Consider the following 19,762-nt stretch of genomic DNA (forward strand, 5'->3'; position numbering starts at 1 on the left):
GAAAAAGGAGTTGTTAACAAGGAAAAAATGGCTTTGAGTGTTCAATAAAAAAAATTACTAGTGTCTAGAAGTATTTAAAATGAGTAAAATAGATATTTATTTTTGGAAAACATAATTAATGCATTAATAGTTTTGTAATATTTGAAAAAATTGAGGACAAGAATGAAATTGAATGATTTGTTAGAAAAAAAAAAACTTCACTTTTTAACTCTTAAAAATTTCAAATTTGTAACTTTTTTTAACTCATAAAAAAGTTAACATTTATTTTTAAAGACTGTGAAAGCTATTTACTAAATACGACTCAACAAATTAAGGCAAAAAAAGGGGATCAAACTCACTCATAATATCCTTAAAAATACATACCCATTCTAACCAATTAAATATTCTCAAACACTTTATAACTTTTTTCTCCCACACTAAAAATTTATTTTTTTCCTAATATTTTTTACACTAATTTAATAGTTTTTACAATAACACTAATCATCTTCTTTTCATCAATTGCCAAACTAACCCTTATTGCCGAGTCTTTTGGAGAATTTCCGGTGGCATGTTTTAAATTTACAAAGCTAATTTGGTGTTCTAGTATTTATGACGTGGCATAATTACAGCTCGTGGTACAGAAATGGCGTGTCGTGCTGGGTGAGTCTCCACCAACTCAAACCGGACCCAAAGCTTCTATAAAATCTAGCTGAAGGAAGCCTGTGGAAGCTCGTATACTCCCTCTCTCTCTCTCTCTCTCTCTCTCTCTCTTCGGGCACTGTACAATCCCATTATAGCCACCGCAGCAATCGTCTCCGGCCACCGTAATGGCTCCGATCAGCGTCGGCGACGTGATCCCTGACGGCACTCTCTCTTACTTTGATGGCGAAAATAATCTTCAAAACGTGTCAGTTCACTCCCTCGCTGCCGGAAAAAAGGTTATCCTCTTTGGAGTTCCCGGCGCCTTCACCCCTACTTGCAGGTAACTATCTCCGTCGATGACCACCGTCTCTTTCCTGGTGGTTGAGTCGAAGGGTCATTGGTCTGTGCTAGGGTTTTGGTTTAAATCACTGCGGTAGTGTGCTAGATGCCTTCGATTTCGTGTTTTGGAGGATAAATTTTGCTATAGTTTGATAAAAGATGGTAGGCATAAATTATGGATCGTTTAATTGGGATAGGTTCTGTTCTTTTTTGGGGCGTGTGTGTTGTGCAGCCTGAAGCATGTGCCGGGATTCATTGAGAAATCTGAGGAGCTGAAATCAAAGGGCGTTGATGATATTCTGTTAATTAGTGGTATATTCTTCTATCGATTTATGTTCAATTTTATTTATTGTATTTTTCATTGCATGTGATCGAACTGATTTGTTCATAGCCCAGCTCATAGCTCAGATTATTATTATTATTATTATTATTATTATTATTATTATTTTGCGGGGTTAATATGGGTGGCAGTGAAGATTTTTTGTTTAGAATTTGAAATATGTACTACCTGAAGAAAATTCTTTGGCAATCAGTTGACATTTGAGTTAAGTCAAGTTCTATCTGTTGTTCCCTTTCATTTTGTCAAGGTTTTCCATGTCGGCATCAAGTACGATGTTGGTGAGTTGTCACCTACACCACCACCACCACCACCCCTCCCAAGAGCAAATTTTGCTAGTTCATGTGCTAGCTTATTTGCTTCTCTTTTTGCGCCAGAGAAAGAAATCCTTCTAAAATTGTTTCTTAGAAATATGATTTACTCTTTGATGACTCCTAGGGCTGATAGTCCTCTTCCCCCTCTTCAATAGACTGAAAATCTTGTTGGGAGTCCATCTTTCCATATGTTGATCTCTATTGTCCAACATATTTCTCAAAAATTAATCCTTTCTGGAGCGCCTCAGCCTCCACCACGGCTGCTCTCATTTGCTGATGTATTCTTCCTGCTAGAAAGGCTATTGTTTGTCCTTCCAATCCTCAAATAACCACATCCACTCTGCAATACCTGCTGACTTTTGGATTGTCCCATCTGTATTAAACTTTTAGAATTCTGATGGGGCTGCTGCCATGGCACAGGGCTGGGTCAAAATGGTTCAGCTACCATTTCTTGTGCTTCATTAGTTTTGGACATAAGCAGCAGTGTGCAATTGCAGCTAACTCAACTGGGTCTTTCTTTTCCATGCCATAGTTAGTCCTATTGTTCCATGGGATTGAGGCTACAATGTAGAAGAACAAGTCATATTATTTTGGTCTACCTCCTTGGTTGCATCTAGAATCCAATACATAAAAGATGTTGCTGACCTGATGTATGATCATAGACCAAGGGCACTTCAAAACCATGGCTTATCTGCGCACCCACAGTCGCATAATATGTGAAGAACACTTGCAGTAGTATGCCCGCAAATGGGTGGGCTTCTTCCAACTAAAGTCCTAAACTTTCCTTACCTATAGATTGCCAAAATAAGGGAGGATGTTGAACAATCTTTCCAAATGGAAATTTTAAAGTTTTTAACCTTGTTTGGGGTTGGGACACCTATCTCCTTTTCACGGTAGGGGATCTTAGTGATTTACATGTACCTTTGTGCTATAATTCACGTGATTCCTCTCAAAAACTTTGAAAAGCTCAAACCCTAAAATTCACATACCTATGGGTGTGTACATGGTAGTCAAAGGCGCAAGGCGCACATCGAGGCGCAAAGGGTACTCGGAGCTGAGGCGCGAGGTGTAAGGCAAAGGCGCCCGCCTCATGAAGGTGGGGCGCACAATTATTAAAATTGTGTATAGTGCCTATTTGGGGTAATTGATATATGAACACATCTAGTACTATTAGAATTTAAAAATTAAAATGCCAAAACATTCAATACCAAATGTCCAAATTTAATGAAATTGTCAAGCCAAAAGCCAAAAGCATCAACGTAGTTCAACATCAAACGAAAAGAGTACAATAAAAGATTTCAAATTCTAAAATCTAAAAATCCTCCTCAATCATCGGTTAACACTCATCATCAACTAAGTCTGCCAAGATATCATCATTTTCCTCTTCATCATCATAATTTTTTTTCTCCAACATCTTTTTCCTCTTCTGTCTCCTATGCACTATCCACTTGGATCTCATCTTCATCTACAAGTTTCAACATTGTGGTCCAACCCCTAGCACTACTAGATGAAGCTCTTCCTCTAGAAGATGATGACATATTTGCACTTATTCTCGATCTAGTGTGATGTGGGGGGGTTATTTACTCCAGTAGCTCTAGCAATAGAACCCCAAGTCAAAAAATCATCTTCAAACACAAGTTCATCGTTCTCATCAGAATCACCATCCATCCTACCAATCAACCACTCATTACTATCATCAATGTCCTTTATAAGGATGGGATCAACGGTGTCATGCTTGTTGTATCGATGCTTCAAAGTTCGATTATATTTCACAAATACCGAATCATTCAAGCGTTGTTGGGTGATGGGGATCAGCATGCCCTAGCTATCTTATTTTCAGATGTTGTGACATGTGGATGACCTCTCGATGTTCACATCGGTTCATAATTGTTTGTAGATTTTGAATGGATTATTTGAAGACTTGTTTTGAAGACTTTTCAGTGTGAGAAAGACCCGAGTAGAGATGCCGGAGTAAGTCCGAGTTCAAGACCCATGTGGGCCCCACACGACTCCATTGGGCCCACATAAATTGGGCCTCCCTTTGACTTTTGTTTGTGTTTAATTTGTAAACATGCAAGACAACTTGCTTGCATGTGTATGTTAGGAAATTGTGTGAGTATGTCTAGTGAGTTGGAGTGTTAGTAAGTTATGCTTAGTATTTATCGAGTTTAGAAAGTTGGAGCATTTATTTTGTTAGTAACTTGTAAGAGTAATTAATGTGTCTAGTAAGTTAGTGTCTTTATTATTTGTGTCTCCCATGCTTGTGTGGGAATTGTTAGTTGTTTAATGTCTCTGTCCCCCCATGCTAGCTATATATATACCCCTTCATTGTAAGAACTATGTAGAGAGAAAAGTATTGATATTGAAAGGAAATTCCTTTAAAGCTTGTTAAGCTTTTTCCAATCCTTGTGATTGTGTAGTGAGAGGCTACGTCGTTTTCTTCGAAGATCGGGTGGTGAGAGACCACTATTCTATCGAGCAACTCCATCCCTATTCCACCTTCACGACTTCCCTCCATCACCTACACGGCCATCACCAAGTTACACCCCAAGGCCACCAATCCATCATTTCATTTGCTGCATACAAATCTGTATTTCAAAGTGTGCACGGAGAACTTCAGATGAGCTCTAACTATCCTCCAACGCATCCACACGGCCACACCAAAATACCCCCCCACACGGCCACTTCCCCTCCATTGCATTGCTGCGTTCGTCTCGATGTGTTAAAGCTTTTTCCAAGGAATATTTCTAGCATGGTCTAAGACTTGTGTTGAACAGCGTCAAGTCATCCAAACAATTATCTTGGTAATTTTAGTACTTGTGTTTGAATCCTTGCTATATATTGTAAACCCTTGCTTATATTGAAGCCTTTGCTAGAAATATGAAATTCCATATTTGATAAGCCCTTTGAATCCATAGATTGCAATATTGATACTTGCTAGTTTAAAATCAATTGTGAGAATATTGCTTGCTAACAATAGAACTTAAATTCTCGAAATTTTGAATAACATATTTGTTGCATATAACTTTTTGTTAAAAAATTCTTGGGACTTATTTCTGAATAGCATCATACACTGTTTAAAAATTCAACATGTGAAATGAAGCTTGATTTATTGTGTTTATGTTTAGTTAATTGAGTTCTTAAATCAAAGTGTCTTGAGTGTATGTGCTTGTGTGAGGGTTGAAACTATAGGACTAGGCCACCCTTACTTGTCCTACATCATTGGGATAGCCTATTTCTCCTTTTGCTATGAAGCTGCAAAAATTTTAATGGAATATAGTAAATAATGATTCTAAAAAGTAGTAAACTGGTAGTTCATGTTCTTTAATCCACGATATACTAATGACTTACATGTTGGAATATGCTCCAATTTCTTTCGCAGCCAGTAGCACTACATGTGAGGCTAAGGATTTTCACAGCAAACTTTTGCAAGTTTGGAGCCAATGATCCAAATGACATCCACCATTGTGCTATTACAAAATAAATTTAAAATGAATAACAACTTGCTAAATAGTAAAGATAATTTTAGATAGAAAGAGGTAGTAAAAATGCCACTTTACCCGGTGCTTTTATCTTCCTTTGTCTCACTGCCAAATCAATTCCAAAGAGGCCACTAGCGCTATTGTAATTTCCAAACTCATGTAAACTTTTATCTTGCATCTCAAGGGTTGGCACTAACCTTGCAATACATTTGTACAAACTCGTCATGATTTCTTCATCTTGCGAAATGTGGGTTTTGAATAAAAAAATTTCGGGTTTTAAGTAGTGTGCAGCGCTACATGCAAAGGTTGATGGAGTTGGCATCCCCACCTTGTATCAATAATTTCAAATGCCTCCTTCAATTTGTCTTCTCTCTCACCAAAAGCCTTAACTATGGCTTCCTTAGCCCTATCTATTGCATCATAAATGTATCCCATTGCAGGTTTCTTTCCCCATCAACCAAACGGAGTACACGGACAAGTGGGCCTATCAACTTAAGAGCATAGACAATGGTACTCCAAAAGGTAGGCATAAAAACAATACTAGTTGCTCATTTGTCAGCTGCCTCCTTTGCCCCATTTAGTAGTATTCAAATCTTCAGAAGTAAGCATCTTCCTCAAGTTGTTCTTTTGTAACTGCAGGTTTTAGTAACTCATTTCCTCCGGTGAACTGTCTCATCAAGTTCACCATACCAACACGGTTATAAATATAACCATTCAAAAATATTGCCCTTTTCAAAGTCATATGACTTGAAGGCATTTTCCTAATATCCTCCAATATTAAATCAAGCCAATGGGCAGCACACGGTGTCCAATATAAATGTTGCCACTTTGCTTCCAACAATCTCCCAGTTCAAAAATCAATGAGTGAAGCCCTTAAAATATTAAAATAAACAATATATACACTAAAAAATGTAATTCTAGAAATAAGTAAAATAAGTTCTTACTTGCTGCAACATAGTTTGAAGCATTATCAGTTACTACTTGAATCGCATTTGATTCTCCAATTTTCTCCACCTTCTCATCAAGTAATTTGTACATTCTAACTGCATTCTTGACAAATTAGAAGTTTCCATAGACTTGATGAACACTGATCCCCTTGGAGAGTTCACTAAGAAGTTTATTATGTCCTTAACCAAATCTCTCCAACCATCAGACATAATTGAGCATCCATATTTTGCCCATTCCTTCGTGTGGACCTTCATCAACTCTTTCATTCGACTAACTTCCCGCTTTATGATAGCTAAGTGACTTTATTTTAGGACCTCTCACTTCATGATAGCTAAGTGACTTTATTTCAGGATCATATTGCCCAATCGATTCAAGTGCCACTGCAAAGCTGTCCAAACGTACAATATTAAATGGTATTCCAACATCATACATCCACCTAGCAAAATTTGCCTTTGCCTTTTGTCTTAATTCTTTCTTACACGCCTCATTTATTAATGTTTGTTTCATCTTCCCTTTCTTCCTAGCTTGAATTGCTTTCTTTCGATTAGGAGTAAAAAACAAGTCTATAGGTCCCTTCTGTTTTGGTTTCTTCAAGGTATCATTGGTATGAACTTTGACTTCAACTTCCACTTCCAACACTAAGCATTCTCTTGCCACGAGTGTCAATTTCTTGAATTTCATCTTCTTCATTTTCACCATAATGATCTATGTCATCAAAGTTAGACAATAACTCATTTTCCTCCTCTATATCTTTCTTCAACATATACTGCCTAATCTCCTCACGTACATGAGCAAGGCACTTAGAGCATTCTTTTACATTTAGAAATCCTCCGACAATATGTTTTTTAGCCCAAAATATTCCTCCCCTTGTGACTTTGGCACAAAAATTTCAAGTCAAATTATTTCTATTTTTTGTATCATCCAAATGTGCATACTTCCAGACAAGATCTTTCTTTGCGGAGGCAGAGTTTCCACTTCTAGAACCCATTTAAGATTTAAGACCTAGTATCCTAATTGCAAAAGCAATGTGTTAGAATTGGTGTATTCCCAAGAGGGGGGGTGAATTGGAAATTTAAACTTTTCTCCTAGGTTAAGTTAGAGGTCAATATGATTTGGTAACCTAGGATCTTTGTACACAATTCCAAATGTGCTGTTAAATAAAATATACGGAATTTAAATCATGTACATCATTCATACCATAACATATACGTGTGGTAAATAGAAAGTACGGAAATGTAAACAGACATACGATATGTTATTAGGGTTCGCCTAACTGTGCTGACGTCCTCTAGCTCTTAAGCCAAAGGATTCCACTAAAAGCTCACTTAAGGGTGGAGTGGCACCGATTACAACCAGGTCAATTAGCACAGGGCTGACCTCAACTTTAACAACTAGGTCAATTAGCAGGGCTGACCTTAACCTACACGCCTTAACAGGATGATGCACCTAGCTTTTCTAACTGGATTTAAACCAATCCGAGACTATTTCAAAGGGCTAGTCTCCCTCTTCAGACCCGTGCCTGGAAATACAACAGTATTTGCAATCAAATAATATTGGTACAGTGATTGTGCTTTCGTGTAAAACAGATATGTACCCGGATGCGCTCAGTCACATACACCACAAGATGATTTAATATGTAAGCTCAGTGTGGTCTAATATTTTAACTCTCAAAATATTTGTTATCTATGTAATGAGTACGTGAGAATGTCAACTAGTATGATCTTTGTATCACAATATATGTTTAATCTAATAGCTCACACAAAGATACTAGCCAAACAATATATATGTATATTTCAATCAGCAAATTTTCTCAATCGTATGATGCTCTAGTAATGTATATGTTTGGTTTGCAAAAGGATATTCAATCTTTGTATTCAGCAAATGATATGTAAGTTAATGAATATTGTAGCAAAGATCAATGTCACAAACTCTAATATCTTTTCACAAATGTGTTAAGATAAATCACGCAAGATATTTGAGTATGTTTTGAAAACGTTTTGCAATCCAAAAACAAATACAAGCTTTCTAAGAAATTGTAACACAAATGCAATTCTCAGAAGCTTAGGTAAGTCTTCTTAGGGTAGGCTTATGAATAAAACCCCCTAAGAACACTTAGGTTTGGCTCTCAAGAAAATCGTTTCAATCAAATACGCAAGGAGAGCAAACCTTTCAAGACAATTACTCAATTAACTTACAAACAACTTTTGGTAATAAGAGAAGGTAAGTATGAGTGCTTGGGGCTTAGATATGAGTTTTATAGGTTTTAGAAATTTTAAAAAATCTCTTTTAATCAAAGTGGCTAATCCATCCTAATAATCTCAAATGAGGGGGTATTTATAGACATCCCATGAAATATAACCATTGGGGACCTATTGGGAATTATTAAGAAAGTTTAATGACATTTTAGAAAATTTAACCTTGTTTAAAATATTTTAATCACGTAAAAATCAAGGCAACCTGACAGGTGCGGTCGACCAGAAACCTTTTCGATTGACCGAAGCTCATATGGTTCGGTCGACCTAGTCATTTATGAACTGTTTGGTCGGTCGATCAGGGGAAGGCGAATTTTTCAATTCGCGCGGTTCAGTCGATTAGAGGAAAATGAACTGAGCCTCTCGGTCGACCAGACCGTTGGGATTTCTCTTGAGGACCCTCGGTTGACCATGTAGTTGGTATGCAATTTGGGTTCGGTTGACCAGGTAGTCAAATGTTTGACTCCTAGGAGGTTCGGTCGACTGGGTGTTTATGAACTAACCTAATTCGGTTGATCGGGGTCAAATGAATTGCCTTGGTCGGTCGACCGAAAGTGCATAAAGTGTGCATTTCGGTCCTATTTTGAATCACAAACACTCTAATCAAGTGCCTAACATTTATAAGTGCAATGGTGAGTGTCCTAGGGTCATTTTTGGGTCCTTTTGAAGATACTGAAAATATCCGATGTCGGTCAAGGTCATTTTCATTTTGAGCTTACGTATTTGACCATGCATGTGATGTGTGTAATTATTACATAAAAAAAGCCCTAATTACCATTACATGACCAATTACACAACTGAATATATATTACAATTAAGAACATGAATTGGTCTTCAAGCTTTATTTGCTTTCACGTGCATCTTGATCTTGACAATTTAGGTTCCTACACATAATCTCAAATACCCATTAGATATTATGATGAGTATTTGTCATAATTAAAACTGGGCGTGACCTATAAGGTCAACACAATGTATCATATATTTCAGAAAAATTTATAGCTTGTTTGTATACTGCATTTCCCAACAAATTACAAAACAATAGCTAAATTCAGTAAAAAAAAGTGTTATATATTAGTTATAAACTTGCATTAAACTATATAATTAATTACATATAATATTATAAGAAGTAGCAAGCAGTAGGCAGCAGGCAACAGAAGAACTAATGAAGAAGAAGAAGAAGAAGAAGAAGAAGAAGAAGAAGAAGAAGAAGAAGAAGAAGAAGCAGAAGCAGAAGCAGAAGAACTGAAGAAGAAGATGAACTTAAGAAGAAGAAAAACTTAAGAATTGTTGGGTTGGGTTTCCCTCCTAAGTGAGGATGGCCCAAACTTGCCCAATACTAGAAGAATAGGGTTAATAACTCTATCCTTTGCTACTGCAAAGAGAGGTGAATAATAAGAAAAATAAGAAAGAAAAGAAGAGAGAGCTGGCTGCTGCCACATAGAAAGAGAGAAAGAAAACAGAGTTTCTGGAATTTTCTGTCCAGTCTTGATCAACTGATTCGATCAACGGGTGTTTGTGGTCCAATTGACCTGAAATTTTCAAGGATGTTGATGGCACGTGAATCTTCATTGTGAACAATGGAGATTGGATTCTGAGCATTCAATGTCAGTTTTTCAGCCCGTGGATAGTAGTTTCTATTTTGGTGAGATCTTTATTAATTCTTATAGAAGTTGATTTAGGTCAAGGAATTGTATTTCTTGAAGATAATTGTTGATTGTATGCCTCTAGTTGAGACTAGAGAAGACTCATGTGTTCCCATTATTGTTGATAGTGGAATTGTTTGAGTGGACTATGGTCCCGTGGTTTTTCCTTTCTCTCACCAAAAAGGGTTTCCACGTAAAAATCGTGTCTTGTGCTCGTGGTGTTTGGATGTATATTTTTCGCATATATATATTGCTTTATTTTATAGTTTCTTGCAGATTCACATAAAGAGGGAATTTGAGTATTGTTGTTTCTCCCAACAAGGTGGTATAAGAGGCAACGGTTTGTAACTTTGGGTGAGCAACATTATAAAAAAGTCGAGGCTTGAAGCTAATTCTCCTAACGTCCTAATAGTTGGAGGACTAAGTGTGTGATTGAGGCCAATAAGGATCATCTAGGCTTGGAATATGGATTTGAATAGGGTCAAAACGCGGGAGGTAGGATTGGTTAGGAGGCATGTGGAATGCAATCCGAGGCACGTAAGGTGTGGTGGTAAGGCCCACTTGAGTAACTATGGGAGAATTGGGCTTACTCCCATAAGAGAGACAAATTCTGTTCACAAGTGAGGGGGAGATTGTTGAGAATTCCACTTTTGAGTTTGTCCCACATATGATTGGGCTAAAGACCCAATAGACTTGAGCTTTTGGGTCAAGTTGGTGCTCACCCATGTGTATCAAGTCCACCCATGGACTCTTCTGGTGCTAACAAGGGGTATCAGAGTCTTTGTTGGGAGACACAGCAATAGTCAAAACTCCCTCTTTGTGTGAATTTGCAGGAAACTATAAAATAAAACAATATATATGCGGAAAATATATTTCCAAACACCACAAGCACAAGACACGATTTTTTTGTGGAAAACCTTCTCGGCGTGAAAAAGAGAAAACCACGGGACCGTACTCCACTCAAACAATTTCACTATCAACAATTACAGGAATACATGAGTCTTCTCTAGTCTCAACTAGAGGCATACAATCAGCAACTATCTTCAAGAAATATAATTCCTTGGTTTAAATCAATTTCTACAAGAATTAAAGAAAGATCTCACCAAAACAATGGCTACTGCCCATGGACTGAAAAATCGACACAAAATGCTTAGAATCCAATATTTACCGTTCACAATGAAGATTCACGTGTCATGAACATCCCTGTAAAATTTCAGCTGAATCAGACCACAAATGCTTGTTGATCGGAGCAGTTGATCAAGTCTGGATAGAAAATTCTAGAAACTCTGTCTCTCTCTCTCTCTCTCTCTCTCTCTCTCTCTCTCTCTCTATGTGGCGGCAACTCTCTTCTTTTCTTTCTTATTTTTCTGATTGTTCACTTCTCTTTGCAGCGGCAAAGGATAGGGTTATTAACCCTATTCTCCCAAATGGGCCTCTCCACACATGGGTTATTATTGGGCAAGTTTGGGCCATCCTTACTTAGAAGGGAAACCCAACCCAACAAATCTCTCGCTTCCCGACTAGGTGGGGGGATTTGCCATCCCTACGATCGAGCGCCAAGTCTCAAGTTTCTCCCTTACTAGAGCCTTCGTTAACATATCAGAGTCATTATCATCGGTGTGAATTTTCTCAAGTGCTATCAACTTGTCATTATGAGTATCTCTTATCCAATGGTACCTTACATCAATGTGTTTCGATCTAGAATGAAATGAAGAATTCTTAGCAAGGTGAATAGTACTTTAATTGTCACAAAACAACACATATTGTTGTTGCTTGAAACCTAGCTCTTGTAAAAACTTTTTCATCCAAAGCAACTCTTTACAAGCTTTCGTTGCTGCAATCAACTCTGCTTCAGTTGTAGAAAGTACAAGACATTTTTGTAACCTCGATTGCCAATAAACAGCCCCCTTTTGAGAAAGTGATCAAATAACCCGAAGTAGACTTGTGGGTATCCACATATCTAGCTATATCAGAATCTGTATAGCCAACCAACATTGGTTTGCCACACCCAAAGCCAAGACTCAACTGGGAAATGCCTCACAAATATTTCATAATCCACTTTACCGCATTCCAATGTTCTCTTCCTGGATTTGAGAGAAGTCGACTAACAACACCAATTGCATGGGCTATGTCTGGCGTCATACTAACCATTGCGTACATCAAGCTTCCTACTGCTGAGGCATATGGAATTCTTTTCATATCTTCCTTCTCTTCATCTGTTGAAGGGCTTTGCTTTGTGCTCAACTTAAAGTGTGTAGCAAAAGGTGAGCTAACCACTTTTGTCTTGTTCATGTTGCACCCCTCAGGCACTTTCTCAATGTATTGCTCCTGTGATATAACAACTTCTTGTCTTTTCAGCATCTATGAATGCGGACCCCAAGAATCTGCTTTGTTGGTCCCAAGTTCTTCATTGCAAATGACTGACTTAACTACTTCTTCAACCTATCAATTTTGGAAGAATTCATGCCAACAATCAACATATCATCAATATAAAGGAATAGAATAATAGCCAGAAGTAGTCTTCCTGTAGCCTTGCTTCTCTATAATAGACTCAAACTTCTTAAACCACTGTCTGGATGTCTGCTTCAAACAATAAAGACTTTTCTTAAGCTGACACGCATAGTCCTCTTTTCCTTTCACCCTAAAACCCTCTGGTTGTTCCATATATATCTCCTCCTCCAAATCACCATGAAAGGAAGGCGGCTTTCACGTCCATCTGTTCAATCTCTTTGTCTAGGCTAGTGGCTAATCCAAGAACCACATGAATGGATGACATCTTCACAACAGGAGAGGAAATCTCATTAAAGTCAATACCTTTTCTCTGTCTGAACCCCTTGGCAACCAGTTTAGCTTTGTACCATGGTTGTGAAGTGTGTTCTTGTTGCTTCATCTTGTAAAACCACCTGTTCGTCAAAGCTCTCTTGCCCTTAGGCACAACTCAAAAGTGTGATTGTCATGTAATGACCACATCTCATCCTGCATAACATCAACCACTTTGACTTATGTTCATCTTGCATGGCTTCTGCATAACACTCGAGCTCTCCCCATCAATTAGTAAGACAAACTCATCTACAGAATATTGAGTGGAAGGATGTTGGTCTCTAGTAGACCTGCTGAGTGGAGCATTTGGTGGTATCTCTGGTGCTGGCAACTAATCATGAGTCTTATCTTGTAATGGAACATCAACATCACTTGGACCTTGCTGGTCATTTTGAAAATTATGTTCAACCTATTGGTCATTTTGAACATCATGTTCAACCTGTGCTATTAACTTTGTCAAAGAAGTCGGGTCCAACTCAGTCAAACCATCACTCTATTGAAGCACTACTTTTTCTGTCGTCTCAATATCATGTATGATTTGATCTTCCATAAACACAACATTTTAGCTTCTCACAAGTTTCTACTCAACTGGATCATACAACCTGCTGCCAAATTCATCTAGGCCATAGCCTCGGAAGATACATTGTCGAGTCTTCGCATCTAGCTTAGACCTCTCATTTTTGGGTATGCACAAATGACTTACATCCAAAGATGTGCAAATAATCATAAGAAACATCTTTGTCAGTCCAAACCCTGTTTGGTACATCTAACTGAGGAGGAACACATGGTGTGAGATTAAGAACATGTATTGATGTACTTAAAGCCTCCTCCCAAAAGGAGTTTGGCAATTGTGATTGTGAAAGCAAGCACCTTATTCTCTCAACCAATGTTCTGTTCATCCTTTTAGCTAAACCATTCAATTGAGGAGTCTTCGGAGATGTCCTTTGATGCCGAATACCCTGTTGCTTGCAATATTCATCAAAATAACCTATATATTCTCCCCCATTATCTGTTCTGATGCACCTCAACTTCTTCCCAGTTTATCTTTCAGTTCAAGGTATATACCCATAACTTCCTTGAATGATCATCTATGAAGGTCATAAAGTAAAGGCAGCCACCAAGTGTTCTAATCTTCATAGGGCCACAAACATCTGAATGTACAAGATCAAGTATACCTGGCTTTCTTGGGGAAGGGGAACTCTTGAAGGAGACTCTATTTTGCTTCCCTCTCAAACAATTTGTGCACTTTTTCAAAGGTGCACTCTTCATCCCAGGTAGAAGATTCTTCTTGGCCAATATTGCCAAGCCTTTCTCACTCATGTGGACAAGTCTCTTATGCCACAACTCTACTGAAGCCTCGTCAGCCATTGCATTAATAATGTTTTTGGAGAGTTATGCCTGCAGCATGTACAAAGTAGAAACTTCTAGGCTTGAGCAACAACCATAGCACCTCTAGTGAGCTTCCACTAATCATTATGAAAGGTGTTGCAATACCCACCATTATCAAGTTTATCTACAGAAATCAAGTTCAGATGGATGCAAGGAATATGCTTCACATCTCTAAGAACTAACTTCATTCCATTACTCATCTCCAAGCACACATCTCCAATGCCAACGATTTTGGCCAAGCTATCATTGCCCGTCTTCATTGTCCCAAAGTCACCGGCTGTATAGGACGTGAAGAAATCACGTCGAGATATTACATAAGTTGAGGCGCTACTCTCAATCACCCAGCTGGTCTCATGGCATGCAAAATTAATGACATCATCATCATAAACAATGAAGAAGTCTCCGAAAGTAGTGGTGGCAACTTGATCATCATTTTTACCATCGTCATTCGTCGTCTCTTTCCCTTTCTCTTTGTTCTCTCTCTTCAACCGTATGCAATGTTTCCTTATGTACCCTTTCATGCCACAATGATGACACTCAACATTAACAAACCTGTTGGACTTGTTTATGCTTTTATCTCTATTCTTCAAACCTCTACTCTTACTCCTCCCTTTTATTTCTATAACCAAAACTTCTGATTGTGAAGAGGATCCCTGTGATTTTCTTCTTTATCTCTTTATTCAATACATTGCTTTAAGCCAAATCCATATTGATTACACCATTTGGAGCTAAGTTAAATAATGACATTCTAAATGTCTCCCAAGAGTTCAACAATGTACCAAGTAAACACAAACCTTGAACCTCATCATCAAACTTGATACCCATCCCAGCTAGTTGATTAATAATTCCTTGGAAAGTGTTCAAGTGATCTGTTATGGAAGTTCCATCTTGGTATCTCAAATACATCAACTGTTTCATCAGAAACATTTTATTATTTCCGATCTTGCGAGCATATGACGCTTCAAGTTTTTGCCAAAGTGTGCGTGCATGTGTCTCACCATCAATATTATTCAAAACATTATCATCTACTTGCTACCTAAGATAACCACAAACTTGTCTGTGCAATAAAGTCCATTCTTCATTAGATTTATTTTCTGGCTTCTTAGAAGCAAACACAGGTAAATGGAATTGTTTCACATAAAATAGGTCTTCCATTTACCTTTCCATATATGATAATTTGAACCATTCGAAGACACCATTTTATTTAGATTAACCTCCATAATTCAACACAAGATATTTAACAGAATAATAACCACTTAAGGGCGCTCGATCGAACCTAACTCTGATACCACTTTGTAGCACCGGAGGAGTCCATGGGTGGACCTGATACACATGGTGAGCACTAACTTGACCCAAAAGCTTAAGCCTATTGGGCCTTGGGCCCAAACATATATATAAGAACCCATCATCCACTCAATTTTTTCAATGAAGAAGAAGAAGAAGAAGAACTAGTTTGAACTTCAAAGCAGATGAACTGACGACTCACAAAGGCTTGAAGGCAAACTGACGAAGCTTCTGCTAGTTCGAAGGCTCGAAGACGAGCTCGCGAAGGGCTCCTGCTGGTTTGAAGGCTCGAAGACTAGCTCACAAAGGGCTCATGCTGATTCGAAGGCTCGTCTTCGAAGGCTCGAAGACGAGCTTGTGAAGGGCTTTTGCTGGCTCAAAGACGAGCTTGTGAAGGGCTACTACAGGTGTCGTGCTGCTTCGAAGTGTCGAAGAAGAAGAAGGGTTTCAGCTGGTTTCATGCTGGCTTGAAGGGTTGAAGATGAATCCTACTAGTTCCAGTCAAAGGCTCAAAGCCAAAGGGCTGGGTAGTAGGGCTGGTTCAAGTCAAAGGCTGGAATGCTAGAAGAGGGCTAGGGCTCATTCTGGCAACATTTTCTTTATTAATAGCTTCAAAACTTTCAAGGTGCGACTCATGGCGGCTGATGCGCCTCTTAAAGATCACCTCGCCTCAATAGTGATGAGGCGCTTGCCTTGTCGCTCCTTTGCGCTTTGCGCCTAGGAGGCGTGCTTTTAACTACTATGGGTGTGTACGATGCCCCTGTACCACATTTTCCTTGAGATTTTGGGCGTGGAAGGACATTTGATCAAGAGCTAACACAAAAAAGGTCCCTCTCACCGTTCTGTTTGGTTGCATGGAGAGAGAGGTATAGAAGAGATTTTGAAGGACTTGATATTTCTCTTACAATTCTTAAAGATGGTTTAGTTCTCTAACTAGCTCAGTAGCTCATTCCCTTTCTTTTTTTATTTTTTATTTTTTTTGGGGGGGGGGGGGGGGGAAGTGGGGTTGGATTTACATACAATTTTGGTCTTTTCCTTATTTTATCTGATACATGATATCTTTTGTGTTTTCTTTATGTTTCTTTTTTTGTTTATATTTGTGTGGCACACCTTCAAGGTCCTCTAATGAATTTTTTCCCCCCTAACGTAGGTCTAAGGATTGTTCATATGGGATTTTGAACACCAGATATGGGGCCAAAGCCAAGTTCTAAGGAATAAGAACAATGTGATATAACTATTTTGGCTGGGGGACGGGTTGAAAGACATCAATTAGTTTGATTTTTGATGTTATAGTAATATTAATTGGTTATAACTCTTTTTGGGGTGAAAGAAGGGTGGAGGAAACTGTTGCCTCATTCCTTTAACAAGACCTGCACTTTCAGACATATAGCTTGTACTAACCTAACCTTGGATGCATATGCTACTTTGCTTGAAATGAAACTTTAGGTTGATAAAAGATGGACTTGAGAATTTATGTCAAGACTTTCATTTACTTGTTACATTCTTTCATGATAAATTATACTATGTCAATATTCATCAATATTAATTTTTCTACACGCTTAGGTGTGTTTGGGAACATGGGTTAAAAAGGTCTTGCCAATGTTTAAAAGGTCCAAGGCTCCTAAACATAGGGTTAGAATATTCTTTTGAATTTATTTTTGAATTCCAAAATATTGTGCATTCATACTAAAATATGGTTTTTAACTAGAACAGAGTTTATCACACTTCCATAAATTACCAACATTTGACATAAAGTTGAGTGTTTATAACCTTTGGGCCTGTTTAGTTGTAAAAAATACATTTTCCATTTTATATTTTTAGTTTTCTCAAGAATTATAAAAATTCCAATTTATTTTGTAGTTTTCCAAGATTCATCTTAAAAGGGTAAAAAATAAAGAGTTTGTTTACTTGTGTGAAACAATTTTCATTTTTTTTTTATTTTCTAGATTACAAAATTATTGGTAAAAAGGCAAACCTGTTTTTAATTAAAAATTATGTGTTAGTGTTTGGGATCATGGATTTTGGGGCGTAGATTTTGATTTGTGTGGATTTGAAAGAAACTTAATACAATTTTTTACTATATTTTTTCATAATCCACATAAATCCAAATATAAGATCTGAGTATCATTTTCCCAAATACAAAGTGAGAAATAAAAAATCTAGAAAATGGTAAACAAATTTTTTTTTGAACATTTCTACATAAATTTATGGCCTGTTTTGGAACTTGAAAAAGATGGGGAAAGGAAAGGAAAATTCAAAAGATTTAATTTTTTTGTGTTTAGTTATCAAGGAAAGTGAGAAAGAAAATAAAAAATATACCAAATCAATCAGCACATTTAAATTTGCACATAATCAGTATTTTATTTTTCTTAATTTTTAATTATATTAATACTGTTTTTCATTTTTAATAGTATTTGATATAGAGAGAAAATGCAATTGGAAATGTATATCTTTCTTATTTTCCTTTCCTTAGAAAATTGGAATACAAGGTTGTATTTTTTGTAATTATTTGAAAAATTAGAAATGGATAATAAAACTATTTCAACGTGCAAATAGTGACAAAATTTTTATTAATTTTTTTTATACAAATGTTGTAAAATTGAAAATTTAGCTAACTTGTTATTCTTTGAAAAACTAAGAATAGAACATTAAAACAGTTTTCCACCACTAAACGGGCCCTTCATTTTTATGATTTTTGTAAGTCTTCTGCATGGTGTTATCCTTTATGATTTCCATTTCACATGGAATCATCCAAAGAACAAGTTCTCCTTGCATCAAATGGATCTTTAGTGAATCATTGAATCTCAGTAATGCTCCAAGGCATGTTGAGGTTGGAAGTGAAAAAAAAAAAAAATATTGAAAAAAAAAAGAGCTCTTGAATCCATTGATTCCTGCCAAAGTTGCAAAATTGACTAAATCTCAAACAAATTCTTGTTTCTGGTGCAGTTAATGACCCGTTTGTCATGAGGGAATGGGCAAAAACCTACCCAGATAACAAGCAAGTTAAGTTCCTAGCAGATGGCACTGCGGCATACACCCATGCACTTGGGCTTCAGCTTGACCTTTCAGAGAAGGGGCTTGGCACTCGTTCTCGGAGGTTTGCTCTCTTGGTTGATGACCTCAAGGTGAAGGTCGCAAATGTTGAATCTGGTGGGGAGTTCACCATCTCCAGTGCTGATGAGGTCCTTAAAGCCCTCTGATTTCCTGGTCCTCCTAGGACTTCCCTCTAAATGGATATGGATATTGTGGTTTTGTAAGTCAATATTGTCGGCAGTCTATTAAGGTGTCTGGTATCATATGCCATCGTGTGCTATGCCTCTGTTTGAACTATCTAAGTGGTGAATGTTAATGTTATGGGAAACAAATGGATGGAAGCTTTTTGGTTTGAGTGTTACAGTCCCTTTGTCTTTTGAGGGGTTGCTGATGACCATCTACCTTGTTATTGGTACTGTTGGAGTGATTTTTTATTATGTGCATGCTATAGAAGGCAAAAAATTGTGAGGTGTGAATAGCAGTAAGAGGGAAACAGGCCTTGCTCCGTGCCCCCTCTCCCCTCTCTTCCCTTCATAGGACTCTATTGGACTTCAATTTGCCAATGGGTGTTGCTCGCCCTCCATCATAAACCTTAATGTCACTCGGAAAGGCCAGGGCTTTAGACCCGGGCGAATTTGTTCTTGTTTGCCGTCCTTTTTAACTTCAAACCACAACGGATCAAACAAGTCCTTACCTTCCTCTTCTTGATTGCCTCTTTTAAACCTGCAGAGAATTGAGATCCTTGCATCGCAATTATCGTTCCTCACCTCATTTCGAAGATGATCTTGTAAATTTGATCTCCAACTCATCTTTTCGCACGAGAGACTCTACATAATAGATTAAGCCTATTTCTTAGTTGAGGCTTTAGGAGGTCAAAGGTTTTCCTAGGTCTTAAGCTTACTTTCTATTTTGTAGATGGATTGGCATGTGGTTCAGCACGAGGACAACAATATTCACTAGAATGTCTACATGAAATACGAATAAATCATATCAATGAAATGCAGGAAGTTTTTGCTCCTCATTTTTCCTCCTAGCAAATGAGAGAAATTAAGTGAAAATATTGGTCTTACTTCTCTCTTATGAAATGCAGGGACAATTTAATGATTTGCGCATGGCATATATGTGTCAGGGATTTTAAGCTTATATTTATGATAATGGAGAATGCATTATCTCCTAATGTCTAGATCAACGTCATGCTTTGTTAGCATAATGAAATGTGATATGAGAGGAATTCAAGTTTTCCAATTAAGTGTTTATGAAGTGTTTCTGATTGATTGTGCTAGATATGTATATACATTCG

At 37.6% G+C, this 19,762-nt stretch overlaps 1 protein-coding gene across 1 annotated transcript; it reads left to right on the forward strand.

Annotated features, from left to right (window-relative positions):
* Positions 1-593: 593 nt before the first annotated feature.
* On the forward strand, positions 594-18,859 carry LOC131158824 (peroxiredoxin-2-like). The gene is made up of 3 exons (XM_058113723.1): positions 594-961; positions 1,193-1,272; positions 18,376-18,859. Exons 1-3 carry the CDS (start codon positions 807-809, stop codon positions 18,627-18,629), a joined length of 489 nt encoding a protein of 162 aa, XP_057969706.1. The 5' UTR covers positions 594-806; the 3' UTR covers positions 18,630-18,859.
* Positions 18,860-19,762: the final 903 nt, after the last annotated feature.

This window comes from Malania oleifera, chromosome 6 (genome assembly GCF_029873635.1).
Source record: "Malania oleifera isolate guangnan ecotype guangnan chromosome 6, ASM2987363v1, whole genome shotgun sequence".
Classification (NCBI taxonomy): Eukaryota; Viridiplantae; Streptophyta; class Magnoliopsida; order Santalales; family Ximeniaceae; genus Malania; species Malania oleifera.

What these genes read in the sequence shown, in the direction of transcription:
- LOC131158824 (XM_058113723.1), top strand. Translation starts at nt 807, where the DNA reads ATGGCTCCGATCAGCGTCGGCGACGTGATCCCTGACGGCACTCTCTCT. An exon ending in GCCTTCACCCCTACTTGCAG is followed by an intron (nt 962 to 1,192) that starts GTAACTATCTCC and finishes TGTGTTGTGCAG; the next exon opens with CCTGAAGCATGTGCCGGGAT. An exon ending in TGATATTCTGTTAATTAGTG is followed by an intron (nt 1,273 to 18,375) that starts GTATATTCTTCT and finishes TTTCTGGTGCAG; the next exon opens with TTAATGACCCGTTTGTCATG.